General features: G+C 36.0%; 1 protein-coding gene across 1 annotated transcript in view; it reads right to left on the reverse strand.

Annotated features, from left to right (window-relative positions):
* MAST4 (microtubule associated serine/threonine kinase family member 4) overlaps positions 1 to 25,867 on the reverse strand; it is a 769,506-nt gene that overhangs the window by 20,386 nt on the left and 723,253 nt on the right. Inside the window, 7 exon segments of the mRNA XM_074282373.1 lie at positions 6,132 to 6,254; positions 6,710 to 6,939; positions 9,976 to 10,176; positions 17,273 to 17,508; positions 17,943 to 18,070; positions 22,038 to 22,150; positions 22,681 to 22,803. Of these exon segments, the coding sequence (XP_074138474.1) occupies positions 6,132 to 6,254; positions 6,710 to 6,939; positions 9,976 to 10,176; positions 17,273 to 17,508; positions 17,943 to 18,070; positions 22,038 to 22,150; positions 22,681 to 22,803 (1,154 nt within the window).

Consider the following 25,867-nt stretch of genomic DNA (forward strand, 5'->3'; position numbering starts at 1 on the left):
AAAAATACATACACTATATATGGCCAAATATAAAATGTCAAAAATGAATCTAGTAGTCTGTTAACTTTTTAATCAATTTAATTTCCCATTAAATTATCTAGATGATTAGTATAGAGCACAGGGAAATTACTGGTTTCCTAGACTGCTCCAATAATTAGAAAGAGTCAAGGTAACTAATTTTTCAACTAATTCTGTAACTGGCTTTTCATATATATTCTTGGAATGGCTATGTGTTTAATGTAATATAAGCAAAATGCATTAATTACTAGTCAGGAAGGTACAGACATCACTATGGTTGTTAAAATACTAAGGAAGAGTGAATATCTATGGAATAAAGACCAATCCCTCTTCTTCTCTGCTCTGATATCCAAAGTCTCCCACAGCCTGGCCCTAAGCTTTATAAATTTTTACTACTTTAGTCACATAAGGACCTATTCACTACACCTAAATTGACTACACTGTTTACATTTTCCCTCTTTTCTGTAGTGTTCTACCTGTTTTCCCTGAAGAAGAAAAATACATGGCTAGGATATTTCTGGGACAGTCTTGGGATTAAAATGAATACCAGAGGATAAGAGAAACATGGCTAACTAGAAAAAGCCCTAGATATGGACTAGCGAAGCTACCTTTAATTAAGCAACAACAAAATTGATAAAGGTGCCTACTATGTAAAAGTCCTACTGTGTACAAGAGAGATCAGGTTGCATAGTGGATAGAGAACCTGAATTCAAATCTGGTTTCTGACATATACTAGCTATGTAATCCTGGAACAAATTAGTGCTATCCCTCCCAGGATAAGCTAATAATCACTTCTAATGTAATCAACATGCTACCTAACTCAACCTTGAATACTCAGAACCCTTCTTGCCTTCCTCAGCTTTCTATACCTTTTTAATTAGGGCAAAAATTGAGCTCGGCTTTGTATCAACTCAGTGGGATAGGGTGGCCCTCTGCCAGATAGCCTGTGGTGTCCGTCCTCCTCTTCTCTTTTTTCCAAATTCCTATTGTCTCTCAATAAATTGAAAGTTCCTTGAGAACAAGAATTGTCTTTCTTTTTCTTATTTGCATCTCCAGTATTTAGTTCTATGTCTGGCACATAGTAGGCACTTAATAAATGTTTATTAAATTAAATTTATTAAATAACATTTGCTGGTCCACATTTGCAGAGTTTCTTTATCTGGAAAATAGCTTCATACACTGATGAAATCTCAAGTCTAGACACACACATAAAAAGGCTTGTAAGGAACTGTGCAAGGTGGTTTATATACAAAATCAAAAATAGTACAATCCATCTACCATCAAAAATTTTATATTCTACTGAGGACTAAATATATTATACATGATGACAAAGAGCACATTTCTTAATTCCTGTGTATTTCACCCAGCCCTTCCAAACTCCTTAGTTCCTAGGAAACTTGGGATGATATAATGAAAAATTTAAACTTTTAATAGCTTGTTTTAAGAGCATGACTGATCACAGTGTTTTTTTTTCGATTTAGTGAGTGCTTACATAGCAAAAATCATAATAGCAAGCATCTATACAGTGCATGAAGGTTTGCAATTTGTTGCTGCTGTTCAGTCTTTTTAGTTTTGTCCAACTCTTCATGACTCCATTTGGGGTTTTCTTGGCAAAGATATTGGAATGATTGGCTGTTTCCTTCTCCAGTTCATTTGATAAATAAGGAAATTGAGGCAAACATGCCCAGGTCACATAGCCAGTAAGTAACTGGGGCTAGATTTGTTCCCAGTAAGAGGAATCCTTCTGAGTCCAGGTCTAATACTCTAGCTGCTGAGTCATCTGGTTGTCCCTAAAGGTTTGCAAAGCACTTTACAACTATAATCTCATTTTATTCTCACAACAAACCTGAGAGGTAAATGCCTTTACACTTTACAGATAAAGAAATTGGGGCAAGCAGAGGTTAAGTGATTTAGTCAGCATCACACAGTTACTATATGTCTGAAGACACAGGTTTTTCTAACTCCAAGTCTTAGAATGATCTATCCTATTCTTGGTCCCAAGCTACTGAGCAAACCCTTTCTCATGTGGTTGGGGCATGAGGGGAAGAAGGGAAGGAGATAGCTGTCAAACTCAGCACACCACATCCCTGACAGAATGATACAAGAAAGCAGATACCTCTCTGTCGTTCAATTAGTGACAGTGAAGACAGAACCATCAATGGTCAGTGCTAACCATTTAATAACTGCCTTTGCTCAGGAAATATCTGTCTCTTAAACATGGAAGTCCCAGCATGATTACACAGCTCACTGAGAAGATAATTAAACCCCTTGTAGTTTTTTTTTTTTTTCATTTCATTACACTGAATCCCCCTCAATTCTCCTTTTATGTTCTTAGAAGCTGAATCATCTACTTGGTTCAACAGTGTGTAGTACTTCAGAGCTCCAAGGAAAACAAAATGATTATATCATGTTTATAAGCAAATTCAGCGACACATGGTGACTTTCTATTTGACTACTCCAGTGAATAAAGGCTGCCTCGAGGTGCTTTGCCCCAGAGAGGGTTTGGAAAGGAGTTCTGAACTAAGCCGCTCTTGCCTTATTTTAAATATCTGATTCCTATTTGGGACTAGAATGACAAATCAAAGTACTACAGAGGCCCCAGAGCTCTATAGTTATACGGGACTGAAAGGGCTAGTGATCTTGAAAAAAAAAATACTTTTGTTACAAAGGCAGCCTGTATACAGGATAAATAGCTCTAATGGACTGTCTTTTGTGTTCAAAGACCAGGATTTTCACATCCCTTCTGTCTTATACTAATGTTTCTAGGAATTTATTATGTTTTAAATTCATTAAAATAGATTTTTAAGATCCTCTATTATTTCATCAGATATATTTTAAAAAACTAAACTGAATATGTCATTTGGACCAATTCTTTCACTGCTGTCAATCTAAAAATGGATTTGACCTATTTTCTCTTTGGCTATACCTATTTCCATAATTGATATTACACGTTTACTTTACCACCACCATGAATTCTAAAGGCAGTTCCATTTACCAGCAAATATCTGCTGATCTCATCTCACAGTTTTATTGATATTCTTTGTCTGGATTCACAGAATAATCTATTTTTTTATAAAGTTTATTTTTTTTTATTTTCAAAACACATACATAGACAGTCTTCAACATCCAACCTTGCACAACTTTGTGTCCCAATTTTTCTCCTTTCCATCCTCCCATCCCCTCCCATAGATGGCAAGCAATCCAATGTTAAACAAGTGCAATTCTTCTATACATATTTTCTGTTATCAACCTGCACAAGAAAAATTATATCAAAAAGGAAAAAAAATAAGAAAAAAAATGCAAGCAAACTACAACAAAAATGTGAAAATACTATAGTATGATTCACAATCAATCCCCACAGTCCTCTCTCTGGTTGCAGATGGCTCTCTCCATGATAAGATGATTAGAACTGGCCTGTATCACCTCGCTATTGAAAAGAGCCATGTCCATTAGAACTGATCACTGCATAATCACGTTGTTGCTATATATAATGTTCTCTTGGTTCAACTCACTTCACTTAACATCAATTCATGAAAATCTCTCCAGGTCTTTCTGAAATCATCCTACTGATTGTTTCTTATAGAACAACACAGGATAATCTACTAAGGAATCCAGAAACTCACAGGAAAATGTGGCCCTTTGAAAGAGTATTGCTATACACTAGGCAGTGTCCCAACTTGGAAGAACCATAATTAATAATGGAATTCCCCAAGTCAGGAGTGCAGTCATCATAGAAAAGAATAATGGGTTTTAAACTAACTGTTGATAATAGAAAATATTTGGGAATTTATCTGACAAGGGAAAGTCAGGAATTATGTGAGCAAAACTACAAAACACTTTCCACACAAATAAAGTCACATCTAAACAATTGGAAAAATATCAAGTGCTTGTGGATGGTCAAGCAACTATAATTAAGATGACAATACTCCCTAAACTAATCTCTTTATTTAGTGCTATACCAATCAAATTCCCAAGAAATTATTTTACTGACCTAGAAAAGATAACAACAAAATTCATCCGTAAGAACAAAAGGTCAAGAATTTCAAAGGAATTAATGAAGAGAAAAGCAAATGAAGGTGGCCTAACTGAATCAGATCTAAAACTATATTATAAAGCAGTTGGTCATCAAAACCATTTGGATAAGAAATAGAAACGTTGATCAGTGGAATAAGTTAGGTTCCCAGAACAAAATAGCTAATAACTATAACAAAACTAATGCAGACAAGATTAGAAGAAAACAGTAAACTGGAAAAACATTTTTACATCCAAAGGATCTTATAAAAGCCTCATTTTTAAAATATATAGAAAATTGACTCAAATTTAAAATAGTTCAAGCCACTCCAATTGATAAATGGTCAAAGGATATGAAAAGACAATTTTCAGATGACAAAATTTAAACTATTTGTAGTCATATGAAAAGCTGCTCTAAATTACTATGATCAGAGAAATGCAAATTAAGACAACTCTGAGATACCACTACACACCTGTCAGATTGGCTAAGATGACTGGAAAAGATAATGATGAAAGTTGGAGGAGATGTGGGACACTGATACATTGTTGGTGGAGGTGAACGGATTCAGCCATTCTGGAGAGTGATTTGGAACTATGTTCAAAACAGTTACCAAACTGTGCATACCTTTGATGCAGCAGTGTTTCTACTAGGCTTGTATCCCAAAAATATCTTAAAGGAGGGAAAGGGACCCACATGTGCAAAAATGTCTGTGGCAGCCCTTTTTGTAGTGGCAAGAAACTGGAAACTGAATGGATGCCCATCAGTTGGAGAATGGCTAAATAAATTATGGTATATGGATGTTATGGAATATTATTGTTTTGTAAGAAATGACCAGCAAGATGATTTCAGAGAAGCCTGAAGTGACCTACGTGAATTGATGCTAAGTGAAATGAGCAGAACCAGGAGATCATTATACAAGGCAACAACAAGACTATACTGTGATCAATTTTCATGGAAGTGGCTCTTTCCAACAATGAGATGATTCAAACTAGTTCCACTTGTTCAGTAACAAAGAGAGCCATCTACACCCAGAGAGAAAACTGTGGGAATGAAGCAGTTTGGGGTCCCTTTAAGAAACTGTATTTCCTATTGATCTGTGATTCCTTTCAGAGTCCCACTCCTCCTGGTTGAGGCATAACTCCTTAGACAAATTGCCTAGTCAGAGCCTTTGATTCATAAATCCTGGTCAAAAGCATCCCTTTGAATTCCAATAGGAGATCTGGGCTGGTCCCAGCTTCCACTGGATCTGAGCCAACTTAGGTTCTCCCAACGCCCACTGGTTTTGATCTGCTCTGGTTGTCCCAGTCCTCATTCTGACTTGCTTAGACCACACAACTCGGGCTTCCCAAACCCCACTAAGATACTAATATAATGAGCTTCCATCAACTAAGGTCTTTGCAGCTAGACCTTGGCAACTCCCTTTGCTGTCAGGACTTTCTGTCTACTGAGAACTTAATTCTCAGTGCAAAACTCCATTTTCCACAGATCTACCACTATAGAAGTAAGTCTCTCAGTAAACTGATTTCTATCTAAGAATAAACTTTCATTTTGCAACTAATATTGGGGAATGAGTGGATTCATTTACTCCTAAAACCTGTGGCTGATTTAATGGGGATTCTTAATAACTCTCTTATAGCCACTAACGTCTAGACCACCAGGAATCTAGACCACTCTAAACCTCATCAGGAACAGAGTGTGGAACAAAACATAGTATTCTCACTCTCTCTGTTGTTATTTGCTTGCATTGTGTTTTCTTTCCCAGTTTTTCTTTTTCCTCCTTTTTGATCTGATTTTTCTTATGCAACAAGATAATTGTATAAATATGTATACATATATTGGATCTAACATATATTGGATCTAACATATATTTCAACATACTTAACATGTATTGGACTACCTGCCAGCTAGGGGAGGGAGTGGGGGGAAGGAGGGGAAAATTTGCAACAAAAGGTTATGCAAGGGTCAATGTGGGAAAAATTACCCATGCAAATGCTTTGTAAATAAAAAAGTTTCAAAAAGAAAAAAAAAAAAAAGAAAAGGAATGGGTGAGGAATGAATGAGATACAAATCAGAATTTCTGGTCCAGCATGGATGCACATACCTTTAACAGTAGTTCAATGACTTCTGTGTGTACAAGCCCATGCACTGGCTCTCCATTGATATGAGTGATCAGATCTCCAGCCTTCAGTCCTGCTTGATATGCTGGACTCCCTTCTTCCACATTCTGAGGGCCAAGAGAAGAGTACATATTTGCTAAGTAAAACTTACAATCCCATATCAGAGATTCAGAGGAGAATGCTGTTTTTTCATAAAAAGGGTTAAAGCCTACAGGACTCTGAGCAATGATATGACCAATCAGGATTCCAGAGAACCATGGATGAAGCTAGCTATTTGTACTCCTGAGAAATGATGGGCTCAGAGTGCAAAAGGAGACATATTTTGAGATGTGAGCAATGTGGGACTTTGATGTATCTACATATTTGTTATAAGGGTTTTATTTTATTTTTCAATGTATGATTATAGGGCAAATGGGAAAGAAAGAAAATAGATGTTTGTTAATTTTTAAAAAATTAACAAAAAAAGGGAATAAATGTCATCTTATTATCCTAATTTTTGTTGCTCAAAATATATATTCACTTTCCAATTTAATGAAAAAAATTAAAATACCATGGTTCTTACCCAAACTATATGATGAACTGTATAGATGTCACTGTCACCAACATATACTCGGATGGCCCGGATGGTGAAACCGAATTTCTTTCCTGAACTATGGATCACAATGGGCTGGTGGGGACTTGCAGAAGCTGCTGAGGAGTCTCGACTGGGGGAAGAATCTCGGGAAGAGGAAGGGTCGGAGGACAAGGAATGGGGAGACATTGGACTTCCCAGGGGAGAAACACCAAACATATCTGCAAAAAAGAACCCACCTGTCAAAGTCAATCCCAATCATACAAAACAGAAGTAGCCATAATCACAAAAAATGAACTCTTAGAAGAGGTTTGATTGAGTGACTGATTCAGACACCCCAGATACACCCATTCCAATAAAATGGAAGAAAATAGACAACAAAAACATTGAGAACTGGCATTAATCTAAAAAATGTCTATCAAATGTACCTTATAATTTTGAAACTATTACTACTCATACTAATTTTTTCAACTAATACCTTCAATTTAGAAGCAAATTCCCTCTCCTTCTTTAAATATTTTGATAATAATGTACACAAAAGATTTTTTATTTTATTTTGGGGCTGTTCCGATGAGCTTCAAGCTGTTGGTCTTTTTATTGCTTAAGAGGAAACATGAAATCACTTGTTTTGAAGCAAATCTTACAACGAGCACTAGACAAGAGATACAACTATTGCCAACATTTCAAATCTTAAACTTAGCAACTTTAATAATGCTAATAGTAGGTTTTTTTTTTTCCTTCCAAACACATAACAAAGAAAACAACTTAGTAGCAGCTTTAAGTAATGATTTTGAGTATCAAAAGACAGTTGTGATTATGTAATTTATCAGGAAGCTCAGAAATACTGGTGTCTATATAAAAGAGTAACTCATTGCCATGGCAATAAAGTGACTGGTTTTCAAGGTGTTACTCTTGACACCAATAATCTGATTCCACATAAATGAAAAAAATGGAAATTATTCAAGAAGTGCTTAGTTAATTCTCATTCTCTCTCTCTCTGTCCCCTCCTTCCTTCCTTCCTTCTTTTCTTATCTTTCTTCACTCCCCTTTCAAAAAAGACTTTTTTTTTCCCTATAAGCAATAGGGCTGGTATCTAGATCTGTGATTTCACTGGGACAGAGAACTCCCAGGTCAGCAAACTACTTCTACTGAGAGGTTGTCAACTTCCCTTCAATTTACAATTTTAGAGAATTGTCTAGAGACCTGAGAAAAATGTTGGTTTCTCAGGGTCACACAGCCAGTATTTGTCAGAGGCAGAATTTGAATGTAGTTCTCCTTGACTTCCAGGTCAATGAAATACCTGCCCCTTTGCTGGATGGTGCTATCTTATAGCTTGGCTTTGATTCATTAACTTCTCTGGTCTAATCAGGGCAGTATTTTATAGCTGAATTTATGGTTTTGGAAATATTCAGGAAAGAATACATTTTAATAGGGATTTAAAGTTTGTAAAACACTTTACATAAATTATTTGGTTTCATTTCACATGCAACTTAAGGAGCTGAGGGAAAACAGAGACAGAAAGGTAAAATATTCCTAAACTATCTGGTAAGAGTGTGTGTATGTACCACACATACACATATATATACTCTTACCAGACATATATATTTATATGTGTGTAAATGTATATATGTGTATTTATACACATTGTTTTGTATGATTTCATATGAATAATAAGTATTACATTGTTTACTTCCTCAATGGGTTTGGAAAGGACTGGGAAAGAATTTTAGAATTCTAAAAATTCTAAAAAAAAAAAAAAGAATGCAAAAGAGTCTCTATGTGTGCAATATATATGATATATATATATATATATATACACACATTTATTTGTATGAATGTGTATACACATATATGAATAGATTATTTATAGATACACCTACATACACACTCACAAAATTTCATTTTCATAATTAAGAAGCAATGTGGTGTCAGTGGATAAATGTAAGATGTGCCACAGAGAAGACTTGGGTTCAAATTCCATTTCTGACATACTTACTAGCTGCGCAGCCATTTGCAAATTACTGAATTGCCTTGTTTCCTCATCTACAAAATGGAGACACTAAAATCTATGACCTCCCTCAAATGATTATTGTGAGACTCAAAACAGATAATACATACAAAGCCTTCTGCAAATCTTCAAATGTCATATAAGTGCCAGTTGTCATTATTATTATTATTATTACTAGAAGAAAAGAAAATCTAGACCTCTACTTATCCTCTTTTCCCAAGCTTTTACAGCTTAAGGTGTCATTCATCACCTGGAGTCCCCTTTCTTTCTAGACTAATATGGGTCACATCACACCCACCTTTCCCTTCAAGCACCACTACCATCTTGCTTGTGGTTTATAGAAACACACAGGAATAGCTTTTGCAGCTTTGGGAAGATATTTATGACAGCAAACAACTTAGAAATGAGCATGTCAATGAGCTGCAAATAAGGGAATCAGAAAAGCACATACCAAGTTTCTCTCTACATTTGTGTGAATATAGAAAGTGGAAAACATTCTCATCCTACAGAGCCTGTATTATTTCCAATACAAGCCATCTGCTAAGTTATTCCATTCCCATTTGGCATCTTGTATCTTTTTTATGCCTGGTAAGTCATAAACATTAGCACCATTGTCCTTTCCACCTGTGGAGGTGGAAACACATCCGGGATTTCTAGAATTATTCACTGATGACAAAATTAGGCCTTTGAAAAATAGCTCCCCAAAAGAAAACAGTTTCTCCAGATTGTACAAGCATGCAAATATACTGAAGGCAAGATGAGACATCACAGATCAATAGATCAACATAGGAAACCTTAATTCCAACACTGCCTGATTCATGGTATCACAGGTCCTCTATTATTAAAATGAGGAAAATCATCCTTAGTTCCCAGACAAGGATACTGCCAGCTGTTTTGTGACATGTAAAAATGCATCTGTGCAGATCTCCACATGTGAACTGCAAGGATTCTCAGTGAGAAAAGACAGGGTTACTCTCATGACATGTTGGTCTAAAACTGACAGGAATTTAAAGGCTTCATTAAAAGGAAGCATCTTGATTCTTTTTCCCCCAGATGAAGAAAGGAAGGGACACACAAACATAAGGAAATAAGCCACCAAGTGCTCTATAGGAATGACAGGGGTCAGGAGATAAAAGTTCTGACTCTATTCGTGCTGAGAGAAATCTCACATTTTGATCAGCATTCCAAATGGGGTAAGAAGGGAGCATGCACAAACCACAAGATTTCATGCTAATAGATTTATCTCTACCTCCTGGGATCATGAGGGACAGAGCACTGGCAGAAAGGGACTTTGTGACTTTCCCAGAGATTTTCTTTTTCTCTGTGCTTTCTAATCGCTGACGAGCCATTTGGGAAGCGGGTTCACTGGATGGCTTTGAGGAATTATCTGTACTGTCCACACACTCGCTCCTTCCATTTATCTGATCCAAATGCTCTGAAAAACTTCCAACTGTACAAAGAAGAAGGGATAAACACATTCAGGAAACCATGGATTGTGGAGATGTCAAGGGGGAGAGAGTGAGAGACAGAGAGACAGACACAGACACAGACACAGACACAGACACAGACACAGAGACAGAGACAGAGACAGACACAGAGACAGAGACAGAGACAGAGAGAGAGAGAGAGAGAGAGAGAGAGAGAGAGAGAGATAGAGAGAGACAGAGACAGAGAGAGACAGAGACAGAGAGAGACAGAGAGAGACAGAGACAGAGAGAGACAGAGACAGAGACAGAGAGAGACAGAGAGAGACAGAGACAGAGAGAGACAGAGACAGAGACAGAGACAGAGAGAGAGAGAGAGAGAGAGAAGGGGGAGGAGGAAGAAGGGGATAATAATAGCTGGGAAACATTCCACCTTGCTAATAGGTTTATACAATGCCAGGGAAACATTAGAACACAGAACAAGGTATTGTTCAGCAAGGTGAAGGAGAAAAAGGAAGAAGAGGAAGGATTCTGCCTTATCCATGGGTGAACTTGCTCCCCACTCTGGTAACAATAATTGCACTATAGAAGAAAAGGGCTTAATTTGTGATTTTTATTGATATTTGGAATTCCCAGGTGAGAGAACTTCCTCTTCCAGTGTAGATGACATCTAGCCTGCAATTTGCATTCTTATTGAGTCACCTAGGTCATTGACAGAATGACTCATGCAAAGAGTACAGTCATGATCTTAGACTACTATGTCACAATGACTCTTATCATGGAAAATAATCTCCAATGAAAGATTCACATTTTTTATTTTCAAATCCATTCCATGTCATCTGTAAGGAAAACCCTTTTCTGTATCATAAAAAACACTGCTAAAAGCCAAACATTTGGATTCTCTGAGGATACATCAAACTCCACAAACTCTAAATGGAGTCCATCATTCTCCCCTCCTGTCTTTCCTACAGGAAAGCTGTTTTTCCTCCCTGATTCTCAATTTTTGTTGATGTATCCTCTTGCCATGAGATAATTTTGGACGTTTCCTTTTCTCCCATCTCTCATCACCAATCAGTTTCTATCAAATCATGTGGATTTGAGTTCCATCATATGACAACCCACAAAGTTGTCACCAAGGAAGACCTCTTTCCCTCTGTACTCCCATCTGTACTAAAGTAATAGCCTCTATCTAGCTCGTCTTGCTTCTAACCTTCCTAAACCCCCAAAATAATCTTTCTATTGCATAGTACGCCACTTGCACACTCAAAAATTTTCAGCGGCTCCCTACTATTTATAAAATGTAATATAAAATTCTGTATGGAAACCACCTCAGTCTCCTCTTTTTTCCATTAATGGATACAAACTTCCTGTTCTCCTTCTCTCCCTCATAATTTATAATTTAAGGTAGTCTTTCAAGAATTTCAGTTTTTATTTCTCACATAAAAAGAAACAGAATCATATTAGTGTATTTGTGGTTTTCCCCTTAAATTATAGAAAACTTTAAAAAAGACCCTCAGAATATGGCAAATAATGGATACCTTTATATTAAATGTCAGATGACTTTGAGCATGCCTCTATGACTCTAAAGTTATATATGTGCATATGCATATACATATAGGTATACACATATAACAATATAAACATATACACTTATGTATGTAATACATAAATATTTTATCATCCTAGATTGTCTCTAAAAATAGAAAGGGAAATGGTAATTTTTTATAATTAATAAATTTTAAGAAAAGAGAAATATTCAACACATTCAGTGATTTCCTAGACTGCATTCATTTATCAAGGTGAATAATCTATTGTGACAAGTCCTTTTGATATTTCGTTTTGAAATTACTTAGGACATGAGAAAATAATGTTACTGTTTTAAAATTTACTTAATCATAACATATGGTCCCATTTTTAAACTGAGGATTTCAGACTTCATTCACTCATCCCTTGTAGTAGCAGATCCTTATTGAAGGTCATTTGCTCTCTGCCACCAGAGGTCTCCTTTCTGAGTGTTATATGATAATGCCACGCTGGAGTGGGGTAGAATGGATGGAAGGTTTCAGAAGACAAGGTTATTTAATGTAGACTTGATTAAAGAAAAGGCACATTGTCTGGAGAAGTGACAAGTCTTCCAAGTCTACTGAAGGGCAGATATGTGAGAGTAGCCCTCACCTTTTCACTCATAAATTATTATGCTTGGCTGGATTTTTTGCTAATCATTGATAACACTTCCTCTCCTCCACAGAAGGAGTATTCATAATCTTATTTGAACTTCCAGGGGCCACAATACAAAACTCCCTTGTGGTTATCACCTTGAGGGTACCCAATCCCTATAAGTACTTAAATCACATTAAAACGCCCTGGCAAACTAAAATGAGACAAGTACTTTTTAAATTGCTTAGCAATTGAAAAGAAAACTTGACTAAGAAATATTTATAGGATATTAGATCTAGAGCTACAAAGGACATCAGGGGCCATCTACTCAGATCTCCTCCTTTTATATATGACCATAGTTCTAGAATTAAAAGAAATATCATTAGCCATCTAGTTCAACCCTCTGAAGAGCTCATGCTTTCTTTGTTTTCTAAACTTTATTTTTATCTGTACAGTTAATCTGTGGGTCTTCCTAGGTGAAGTTTTACTTATCCACTTATTTTAGTCTGATCTAAGGAAATTAGGTGGAAGTCTGGAGCTGAACTATAATCTGCCTTACAATGAATATGGTGTTTTAAGTTTCATTTATTTCCATTCAATCCAATTAAATTAAAGGGCCAATGAAAAAAGATATCTTTATGGGTCATAAGCCTTTTTATTTTTTATAAATAACTAAATCAAACTATATTGCTCTTTGTACTTTGTTCAATCTTTATCTATTTTTATCTATAATGTATATAGTAGTAGCTAATCTTGCTATATATAGCATTTTAAAGCTTTCAAAGCACTTATCTCTTTTGATCTTTATAACATATCTCTGAGGTAAATGCTATCACCTCCATTTTAATTGTTGGGGGTTTTAGAAATGGTAGAATTAGTTTATTAATTTTTTCAATTTAAATGTTATTAAGGAAATAGAGAAAGAGACTAATTGCTCAGGGTCTTACTGTCAATATGTATCAGAGGCCTAACCTGAATTCAAAGCTTCCGACTCTGAAGCATATAGTAGAATGAATATAGAAACATACATAGAGAGAGCAACAGGCCCAAATATGTATAGATAAATTCAATAAGACTATAAATAGAAGTATGGTAAATAACTGCTTTGGGACAGCTAGGTGACACTACAGTGCACAGAGCACTGGGCTGGAGTCATGAAAACTTGCTTCCTGAGTTCAAATCTGTCCTCAGACTAGCTGTGTGGCCCTAGACAAATCACTTAACCCTGTTTGCCTTAGTTTCCTCATCTGTAAAATGGGCTGGAGAAGAAAATGGCAAACCATTTCAGGATCTCTGCCAAGAAAACCCCAAATGGGGTCACAAAGGTGACATCAAATAACTGCTTTATTAACTTAAGAATTTTTTTGTAGCTATATCACATTTTAAGCAAGAGAATGAAGAATACAACACTAAGATATGGTCATTGCAATATTTTTCTTGTAATTGATATTAGATAACATCATAGAAATCAGTAAGAAGAGACCCTCAAAATATCAACTATAAGGGATTCATTAATATTTTTAATTAGCCAGTGGATTTTGGCATCTCTGTGACAATGGATTTTTATTTTAATTTTTCCATTAACATATTCAGATTCAAAATCACTTGGACAATGGGAAAAAAGAGCAAATATTCTGTACATACTTGGGCACTGGGCAACAATATTAGGGTTTCTCTGTGTTTGTGTCTCCTCCCTCCTTGTGTCTGTGTGTGTGTGTGTCTGTGTCTTGCTGACGCTTCCTCTCTGTGTCTCTATCTGTATGTCTGTTTCTGCTCTCTCCTCTTTCTCTGTCTTTCTCCCTCTTTTTTCTTTTCTCTTCCCACTCCCCTTCCAGCCTTTCAACTTTACCTACTTAATTTATATAGCATTGATAGATTTACTTTTTTGTCTACTGACAGTAGATAGTATCACCTTAATGTTCTCTAAATGTCAACTCTGTGTGTATGTGTGTATGCAAACATGCACGAGATGGTAGAGCCATATAAAAATCAAGGAATTTAATTTTATGACAGTCACGGTCGTCTGATTCTCTAATTATCCTTGGCAATGAGTAGCTGAACTCATCTCCATTCTGGGCAGCCCTACAGGTCTTTGATTATTTTTAGTGTGGGTATGGGGGAGAGAAAGAAAGGGACTAAGAAATAAGGTAGTTTTAATCAATTAATCTAAATGCATGGCAGGGCTTGGGATAGATATTTTCAAAATTATGAAAGTGATCAATCAAAACCCTGAGACTCTCTTCTTCTCCTCCCCACTCCTATTATTCAGTGGGACTGACAGGGCAAGAGGTAATAAGCAACTTACCCATTAAGAATTAATTACAAACAGATATAAATATATAGTATAAAATGAAGTGGCAAAATATGAAAATAGTAAAGTTTCATATGAATGGTTTGAGAAATAAGGGCTTAGTAATAAGGACAGAAAGTTAGAATTAACAATCATTTAAAAAATTACGAATGTTTGAAGATTTCTAGCAAGAAAGAGGGAAGAAAGGATTTCAAGTTATAAAGGACCTTAGAGACTATGTATCCCACGCCTCTCCTTTTTTTATTATAGATGAGGAAACAGACTCAGCCTCACTATCCTCAAGGATATAGCTTTAGAGGTAAAAGGAATTTAAGATGCTATTACAAATAATGCTTGCTCTTGGTTTTAGAGAAATACTTTTCATCAATTTAAGGAAAATCCATTTATACCAAATGTTTTTAATAGAAATGAGGGTTGAACTTTACCAAACTTTTTTTCCCCCTGAATCTGTTGATATAATTATATGATTAAAAAAAACTTTTATTATTGATATAATCAATTATGTCAATATTTTCCTTATGTTAACCACTGCACTCCTGGTACAAATTCTATTTGATGATAATGTACAATCTTTGTAATATATTGCTGTAATCTTTTGGTTACTATTTTATTGTAAGTTTTTGCATCCATATTCATGAAATTGATGTTTGATTATTTTTTTTTCTGTTTTAACTTATCAGTATCATATTTGTTCCATAAAAAGGAATTTGGTAGGATCCCTTCTTTACCTATTATTCCAAATAATTTATTTAACATTGGAATTAGCTGATCTTTAAATATGTTATAGAATTCACTTGTAAAAACTATCTGGTCCTGGTGCTCATCCCAGACATTTATATTGCATGTAAATATTAAGAGTTTATAATATTTTAAAAAGATAGACACACTTGGGTCTAGTTCTTTGTATCATATTTTATGAGGTACATTAAGAAGTCAGAATGTATCCAAAATGATAATCAGGATGCTAACGGGACTCAAAACAATGCCATGAAGGCCAGGTAGGGAAACTAAAGATATTCTGTCTCCAGAGAAGATGAGTAAGAAGCGTGTGTGTGTGTGGGGAGGGAATGTATGCATTTGACTGCTGTCTTCAAATATTTATAAAAGAGGGATTGACCTATTTTATTTGGCCTTAGAAACACAACACACACACACACACACACACACACACACACACACGAACACCTCTCCCTGTTTTGGCACTTTCTCTGCAAATTATAATCGAATTGGAGAACTGCCTGGGTTAATTAATTAATTTCCAGAGATTAAGTGACTAGCTCTGGGTCACATAATCAGTATGTATCAGAGACTCAAATCCAGGTCTTCCCAGCTTCCAGACCAGTCTCTATTCACTACTATTTCTCTCAACAGTCACACACTTCAGTGACTTCTGAGGTACTCTTTCCAACAATGTAAACAGCAGCTCCTCTATAACTTTGAGAGATGACATTCAAGAGTAGTTGAAGATTTCACCACATTGCTTCTAACTTGGAGAAACAATTTTTTGAATGTCAGGTAGGCAGTTCCTCAAAGGAATGATCTACAGTGAATCACTGGGCCCATAGTTGAGAACTTTCCAAGTAAGCTAAGAGATGCTAGATCTTGTTCCTATTGAGAACCCAGGGTAGTAGATAACAACCAGAACTATCCAGGAAAGCAATTCTCTGACCCTGGACATCTCCAAGACAGATACTTGATGGGTATTTGGGAGACAACACAGATAGTCTTCACATGATGGTCTCTGACGACCTTTTCAATTCTAAGTGACTATGATTTGATGGAAAGCAATAAGGCCTTTATCAAGATCTGTATTTTATGAGCAGGGCCAAGGATGTATTATGAGATCTAACATGATCTACAAGATCCTAAATTGGGGAAAAAACCTTATTAATGAATGAATTACCATTTAGGTAGTTGAATTCATTGGTTTTTGAAAACCTCTAAATTAAGGTTAAATTGGCAATCCATCAAAGTGGCTGTGCAAAGGAGTTAAACAACAGGTTGGAGGCTAAAACAAATGAGCCTTAAATTGCCTTTCTATGCTAAGTATACCATAAATGGCATTTCCTACATTAGACCTTTCTTGATTGTGTCCACACCTCCTCTTTCCCCTGCCAGTTATCAATACTCTATCTTTCTAAATTACGGTGTACTATTTTGTACATATTAAAGATCCCTTCTCTCAGAATATAAACTCTTTGGGGCAAGGATTATTTTGTTTTTGTATCTTGAGCCATTATCACAGAGCCTTGTATGTAGTAGGTGTTTCATAAATACTGATTAAATTTAATTAAATGGACCTATAGAGTCTATGGGCAAATTTGCAATCAAATTCTACTTGAACAATCAATCATGTACTCTATCAGGGTTGACTTCCAATTTTTTTTTTAATTTAACATTTAATATTAATTTTTCATTAAAATTAATGTCACCTATGAAAATTAAAGTTGTGCCTTCAAGATTGGGGTAACCATGCTTCAGTGTTGTGGGAGTGACATAGAATTGTCTATCATTAAGAGGCCCTTAATGAAGCCCAGTACTGGAGATAATACCTTGTCCAAGGCCAACCCTGGAGAGCCTGAAGACAAAGAAACCATTTCCTAACCAACCAGATGGTATTAGATTGGCAGAAAGCTTAAAGTCAAACTCCTTACCAGAGAGTGTAGAGCTGCTAATGGTGCTCGCTGGGGTTGTGACCTCAGGTTCATCTTGGGCATTCTCTTCAGATGGAAGTGCTGGCTTCTCAGGCTCCTCTCGAGATTCTCTAGCACACACAGTTGGCTCACTTTGTTCTCCCTCAGTCGAAATAGCCAGTTTGGGAAGTAATCCTGAACTGAGTCTATGTCTGTTACTCTCCGTGTCAGAGGAGTTAGATGTGGATAATTGTTGCCTTAAATTACGAGAGAGAGAGAGAGAGAGAGAGAGAGAGAGAGAGAGAGAGAGAGAGAGAGAGAGAGAGAGAGAGAGAGAGAGAGAGAGAACACACAAAAGAAAGAAAGATTTGTTTAAAAAAATATAAATTCTGGAAGAGATCAAGAGAAAAAAAACAAAAACAAACAAACAAAAAAAAAAAAAAAACACCACAACTGGAGAATTTAATAGGGGATTTGGAGGAATGATTGATATTTAGACCAGCCAGGAATAGTAGCCACTTACTGTATAATGGTTTTTTGCTTGTTTGTTTGTTTGTTTTCCAGAGGCAATTGAGGTTAAGTGACTTGCCCAGGGTCATGCCCAGGTCCTCTCGACTTCAGGGCAGGTACTCTATTCACTGCATCACCTAGCTGCCCCATTGTAATGTTTCTAACAAGCCTTTCTACCTACATTTCAGAATACTCCGAACTCCAACTCAATGTCTCCACAGATGGCAGAGCTGTACTTTTGGTTTTATCTCCTGGGTCTTCTTTCTCTTCTCCAGGATTCCGAGTTATTCGATCTATGCTGCTAAAAACCTAAGGAGAAAAGTTTTCAATCATTATTAATCCATTCTTGGTGTTCTAGTTTATCTAGATCTGTCTTTTATATGAGGCATTATGACTAAAGTATGAATTCAAGGAATCTATGTTCAGAAAACGCTATCCAAATTCTTTATGCTCCTCTCTGCTGAGGTGCAGGGTCAATGAATAACCTTAATGTTGTTATGAATTCAATTCCTCTTGTCATTTCCCTGTATGAAAGTTGTATCTACAAACAAAATCCATAGACGCTTTGTAGTTTCTAGATCAGAGGATTGATGCACATCTTAGATTACTTCTTAACCATAGAGTCCATCAAAAAAAAAAGAAAAAAAATCCGAGAGAGAGAGATTTAATGGCCACCAGCCAGGGGTCAGAAGCAGAAAAATGAATCAACTGTGAAGAAAAGACTAAATAATTTGCTTCAAAGATTTAGAAAAAAAAGACAGTATGTATTTTGGCCATAAAAAAAAAAAAATCAGTGGTTTTTATTATCTTACAATCCTACATATAGACTGTCAACTATGCACACTATGACAAGGGGGTACCTGCAGAGATAAAGCTTGTCATCCTAAGAGATCTCAGACTGCCTCTGAATAGCCATCACCCTCCCATTTGGATGGGCAAATGTCACAAAAGAAGAGATTAAGAAAACTGAATCAACCCACAGGGTTCTACTTGAATCCACTCTACTAGCTTGTACCAATTTGCAGCCATCCTACAACAAAGAGCTTATGGGGGTAGGGATCAGTGATGAGCATGGAGGTTGTATATGCTAGAGAAGAAAGTTGCAGCAGAGTGGGGGACAGGAAGACAGTACTAGCTACTGAGGTGAAGGCAGCAGGGAAAAAACTTCATCTGGGAGACAGTTCTGACAAGCTTCTGCCAAAGTTTAAGCTCTTAACTCCCAGATGTAGCTCTAAGATTGATTCAATTTCTTTATTCTATTCCCTGTAAATGACTAACATGATAGTGGTCTCTTTTTTTATTTAACATATATTAACTTCTTGCTAGAAGGAACCATTTGCCATAATCTCATTTTATAAATAGGGAAATGAACTGCAGAGTGGAGATGATTCGCCCAGGATCACACAGACAGTGATAGAGGTAGAATTTGACCAAACCCAGCATTTTTCCACTTGCCTCTACTGTTATGAAATTGTTTTTGTTGTGTCTGACTAAACCCATTCCACTGAGGTTTTCTTGACAAAGACACTGCAATGGTTTATTATTTCCTTCTCATGTTCTTTTTATAGATGGGGAAACTGAGGCAAACAAGATTAAATGATTTGCCCAGGGTCGCACACATCGAGTGTCTGAGGCTGTATTTGAACTTAGGAAGGGGAGCCTTTCTGACTCAAGCGTAGCGCTCTATCTACTGCAACCACTTAGCTCCCCTACTTTTACACAAAAGCTCCCCTTATTGCAAGAGATATGCACAAGATTTATAAGGGAGGAGAAAGCATGAATGGGATACTATCAGCACCAGAAGATGGGTCACACACTTAGGAGAGCATGGAACTACTGGATATAATGGAGTATTATTGTAGTATCTTCATTATTAGCTAATTTTATAAAAGGCAGAATAAACTCTGAAAGTACTAAATGCTTTATAGAAGCTAAGTCAATTCATTTGTAATGCTGGTAGAGTAGCCGAATCTATAAAATTGGAAAGTTATTGGTTAAACCTGGCTTTTGACTTCAGGTCCAGATAAAAGGTTAATGTGTCCTAGAGATCCCTCCCTTTTCTCTATCATGTCTCTTCCCCCCTAGCTATGGATACACAGCAGCAAGAATTCTTTTCCTCAGGCAATAGAGATCTCTCCAAGTTTTTTCAGAATTCAACAACAGATCTCAATTCTCCTTGAATCAAATGACAACTCTCCAGTTGGTCTTGGACTCTCCTAGAATTATGGCATTCCCTCTCATATAATCCACTATTCTCAGGTGCCATTACACTTCAGTTCATACTTGCTTCTCCAAAACTATTGATCTCACTTACAGACTATCACTTCTCTCCTGAAATGCCTCTTCACTGTGTAAAACTCGCCTCTTTCATGAAACAACTCCACAAGTTCCCAATCCCACATTCCCTCTTATTAAAAAAAAAAAAAAAAAAAAAAGCCTTTATTTACATTGGAATCACAGGGGCAAAGAATTAGTGGAAAGATACTTAGAAATATTTAACAGATGAAGAAACTGAGACCAAGAGAAGTCAATTAATCAATAGTGAAATCAATAATAATAAATAAAGCAATAATAATAATAATAATAATAAAGCAATAAGCATAAAATAAAGCTAGGGATGCAAAGAAAGGCAAAGTCCCCAATCACTTCCCCTACTCTGAAAAAATAGCAAAAACAATCTAACTCTGCTCAAAGAATTCATAATTTAATCCACTTGCTTAGGAAGTAGAACTTGGGTTGGCTAACAACAAATTCAGATTTATTTCCACTGTGCCACATTTCTGGAATGAACATGGAAATCAAATAATCTACCTCCTTCATTTATAGATGAGAAAACTAAAGATCAGAGAAGGTAATTTGAGTAAATTATCCACTCTCAAAGTTTTGGTGTTGTCATGCTTAAAATGAGTATGGTAGACTTATATATAAATATTTTTTAAAAATGATTCTTAGGCATGGCTTGTTATTTAAGCTGAGGTCCTCTGGCTACAGATTCACAATCCTCTTCTCAGTGTTAGCACTTTTCTATTACTTGTATTTATACTCTTCAAAATCACTATTTTTTAAAAAATTAGGCTAAGTTCAAGGCCTTCTTTTTTTTATAAGTCCCAATGACACCGGCTATTCAACTATGGACATTCTTTGGACTCTGACAAATCAAGGGTAAGGAATGATGGTTTCAGAACCAGTGCTAAAGACAAAACTAATAAAAGCACACCGAGTCATTTTCTCAATCTCACCAGCCTATAAGTGACTCTGAAAACAAACTATGAACAGCTCACATTTATACAGTGAGGCAGAACAAGTATTCTCATCTCCAGAAATGCAAGGCTCCATCTACAAATGCAAGCTTAATTTATAGTAGGAAAGATGATGAATACATGGAAGAATTTTGTCACTGTGCTACATGATTCTGGTTAGGTTATGTAGAAAGGTTGAGCTCCTATTCAAGGGGACAGAGGGGAGATGAGAAGAATCTCTTTCTTTCTGTATATGTGTATATATATGTGTGTGTCTGTTTCTCTCTGTCTCTCTTTGCCTCTGTCTCTGTGTTTCTGTATGTGTTTCTCTCTATTTCTCTTTCTCTGTGTCTCTCTGTCTCTGACTCTCTCTCTCCATCCATCCATCTATTCATGTACCTACATGTGTTTATGTGTACACATATACCTACATATGCTTATTAATATATATATATATGCCTATTTTTTTGGATGGAGCTTTGGATTTCTGGAGATGAAGATACCTGATTGCTGTGCTTCAATGAATGATAGTGAGAAACCACTGTAGGAAAAGTAGCTCAATGTACACAGTACATACGTGTGTATATGCATGTGTGTGTGTGTGTGTGTGTGTATATATATATATATATATATATATATATATATCTACAAAACTATAGATAACTATATATATTTATGTAAGAACATAAAACTTTATATAAAATTATATGAAACTATATACAAATAAGTGTGCCTTTGTGTGTGTGTATGTAGATAGTTCAGAGAGTTTCAGCATTATCTCATATGGAAAGCAAGCAGGAGGATAAAGAATCTTTGCAAAATCTTCCCAAGCACATGCTTCTAGGAATCTGGGGCCAATTTTGATTTACTTTTTCTTTTCTTTTCTTTTTTTTTTCTGAGGTAATTGGGGTTAAGTGACCTATCCAGGGTCACACAGCCAGGAAATGTTAAGTGTCTGAGACCAGACCTGAACTCAGGTCCTCCTGACTTCAGGGCTGGTGCTCTATCCACTGCACACTAGCTGCCCCTTGACTTACTTTTGAAAACCTGTGGGAACATGAAGAAAACTGCCGTATTTCCAAATTAAAATCTTCATCATTAGTGTCATCTTCTTCTTCTGTTTCCATATGGTGATACTTCTCTGATCGAGCTGAAGAAAAATAGAGGACAGTCAAAGTCACTTGGAACCCCATTTTACATAAAGCAATTATTGTATTCTATTAAAGATTTTATCTGCATGTATTGAGAAGTGGGGGTAGTCAAATGTTTTATTTTATAGACGTAGAAACTGAGGCCCAAAGAGACTTGTCTAAAATTACACCTGTAGAAAACAGTAGAGCTGGGATTTGAACCTGACATCTTGGATTCCCATTAAAACATATTGCCCTTCAGAAGGCTCCCGCTGCAAAATTAAACACCAGGATGATTTCTTTATACATACACCATTCATGTACATATTTTTTTAACTTTTAAAAATATATTTAATATTTTCCACCAAATATAAGTAAGCAAAAACAATTGTTAACAAACATTCATTCCAGAAATATTTTGGAGTTTCGAATTCTATCTCTTCTTCTCATAAAGAAGGCAAGCAATTTGATACAGGTTATATATGTGCTCATGCAAAACTTATTTCTATGCGTCATATTATATTCACTGATATTTTAAGATCATACATACTATCGAAGTAACTTGTGTCGTCTTCTGATTCTAGCTGTGGAATGAATTCAGCCTTCTGTCTCAGCAGACTATTCCAATCCAGGGAACGAAAAAATTGGTGTTGCTTTACTTCATAGGCACCACCTGGGGGAGCATGAGAGAAAATGAGGAGATTAAAATGCTTAAGGCGGATAGGAGGGGAAATTTATATGGAGAGAGGGAGGGAGAGCAGGAGGAAAAGGAGAGAAAAGTGAGCTAGAGCCAGAGAGAGGCAAAGACTTTGACATACTCAGTCCATTATCAGGACCAAAGAAAATAATTCCCCCAAACAACTGTCAGGAAGATATTTGATTACTTCAGTAATTGTACCATGTGTTCAATTTTTCTTTTGTTAATTTTTCCTATTACTTCCCCCCACCTTTTTTTTTTTCCCACAGATTGATGATGTAGCTTCTAAAAACCACATTATGGTGAACTCTGAGGAAGCAGGCTTGTTGTCCCCATGAAGACATTATCATTATATATAAATAAATAAAAAAAGAAATTCCAGAGGAGAAATTTGCTATGGCAGTGATATTTCCTATAGTGAAACAAGATAACAATGATGAGTTCTTTTTTGAATGATAACAAATTTGTAATATAATTCCACTGGATTACATATGTAATTAGGAAGGAATTAGTGTCTATGTAGTATGAATTCTTAAGTCAGAAATAGCTGAATTTGCTTTATGGATTCATATAGCATGAAACTAAAATCCATCAAATTTGTGAAGTTGTAGACTTCTTCATGCCAACAGAGCATAACGGCACAATTTTGGAAAACAATGTTCTGTATATTCAGTTCATGATTCAAAAACTTGCCATTTTAAGGATATACTTGGCCAGAAACATTTAAAATATGTACATAATATATAAAAAGAAATCCTCATATTTGTAATGGATTCACTGAGCTCAGCTAGTCTACCTCTCTGCCTCCAGTAAAAACATGAATGAAGAGAGCTTATCATTTCTCCTAAGTGGCCACCTAGGGAGACCCAAACAATGGTTTCATTGTTCATACCATAGAGAGTCTTCTTTACGTGTAATACTAATGTTTCCTTATAATAATCTGAACCTAGAGCTTCTTAGCCTTAACTGACAACCAAAATTCTTCTTTGTATTATCTACAATCTTCCCTACTTACAAGTTAAACCTTATTCCACTAGTAGATTTGGTCTTAAACTCCAGGGGAAAATACCTGCATATTCTGTCTTGCAGGGATTACCACTGGGAAGGCCACAATATAAATTTTAAATGAAAAGAATTGGAGAGGGAGAAATGTGCATTCACTAAGTTAGAGATTATATGGAGAAAGAAGTATAGCAGTTTAGATATCCAAAAGTTTATGGGAGACACAATTCAAGAAAGGAATCAATTGTAAAACACTTGGCTACAAAAGGCTGTAAACCAGTGGACAAAGTATAGGCAAAAAGCAAGAGGAGCTAAAGGTCCTAATTCAAAAGGCAAATTTGACCTCACAGGTATCATCGAGACTTTACGGGATGAAATTTTGGACTAGAATATTATTTTTGATATATGAATAAATAAAAGGGGTAGTTAAGAAGGCATATTCAATGTGAAGAAATATATTGTGAGAAAGATGCTTCTGAAGGGCATCTGATTGAAGATTAATAGAGAGAAGCAGAAGCAATTTTATCATTGGAATATACTACAGACCACTCAAATTGAGCAAGAAAAATAGATGAGGCACTGGGAAATATCAAAAGTCTGGCAAAGAATCATTATAATATAGCCAATTACTTGGACATTTGAACTGATGAAGATGAGTCTTCAGATTTCAAGCCCAGTGTTCTATCCACTGTGCTACCTTGCTGCTTTTCTCTAATGCCTCCCTTATTTAAATCCTGTGTTCTCAGAGGCCACACAATGTGACCCTTTGACATACTAAAAAGATTTGGGATTTGCCAATTCAGGTCCAGCCTCAGACACTAACTATGTGACTCTGGACAAATCACTTAATTCAACTGCCTCAAAAAAAATTAAATAAATAAATAAAAAGTAAGTGGAAAGTATCTCCATTGGCTAATCTGTATCCAGAGAGACTCAATGTAAACCACACATGCTATGTTCATCTTGTTCTTTCTATTTTTTTCTCTCATGGTTCTTCCCTCTTATTTTGATTATTCTTTCCCAACATGATTCATAAAGAAATGTGTATTTAAAGAATTAATGTAGATATATAACAAAAAAAAAAAAGAAAAGAAAAAAGAAAAAAAAAACTTTAATGGCTTGGGGAATGTGGAGGTATATATTTGAAGATGGTGACAGAAACCAAAATATTTAAATAGACATTTAAAAAATAATAAAATTAACTAAGTGGCAAAGTTCTGGCAAATAATCAAGTGCCATACATTTCACTCAAGGACAACTGGCTTCATCAGGATCCAGGGCTTCCATATTATCTCTGAATTATAACCAAAGAGGTTTTTTGGGGTTGTTTTCAGTTGACCTGATCTCCTAAGAGTCTCCCACTGAGACATTCCTTTCACTCAGGGGCATGTGGGAGGTCAGGCAATTATCACTGTCCCTGATTCTTTCAATTAGTGAGAAGGAAAGAATGAAAGGAAAGGACAAATTAAGAGAAAAATTAAAATTATAAAATACTACCAAATAAAATTAAATGCCATAGAAAAACAACTATGTTAAGCCATGAAAAAACATTGCAAGAACCTAACATTACTACTTAGAGAGTTCTGTGTTCACAGCATATTAGAAGTTCAAAAGCAGTTGAAGTAGGTCAATCCCCAACTTCTAGCTTTCTAATTACACTGAAATCTTATGGTGCTGTGACATTAAATTTCTTCTGTGCCCATGGTTTTTCTCTCCTCTTGTGCAAATTTCTAAAACATCCATTATATTCTTCACACCCCTTTTCTCAGCTACTCCAGTCTCTCAGGCAAATGTGCATTTACACATTTTCATGGTGCATTATTTTGCCAGCTAAATATGCATTAAATACAAGATGCTGCCCTCTGAAGCAGGGCAGCAAGCCTCTGGGGCAAGCAGCAGGTAGCGTTCAGCAGCACCCTACAGGGACTCATCACACAGCCGCTGTCTGTTTTTGCAGTGTTCCTGACAACACTAAAAGCTGGGTCTGGATATTTCAAATGTCTCTTTTGGACTTCCGTTAAGGATTAGCTCCTCAAAC

This window comes from Sminthopsis crassicaudata, chromosome 1, assembly GCF_048593235.1.
Source record: "Sminthopsis crassicaudata isolate SCR6 chromosome 1, ASM4859323v1, whole genome shotgun sequence".
NCBI classification, from domain to species: domain Eukaryota; kingdom Metazoa; phylum Chordata; class Mammalia; order Dasyuromorphia; family Dasyuridae; genus Sminthopsis; species Sminthopsis crassicaudata.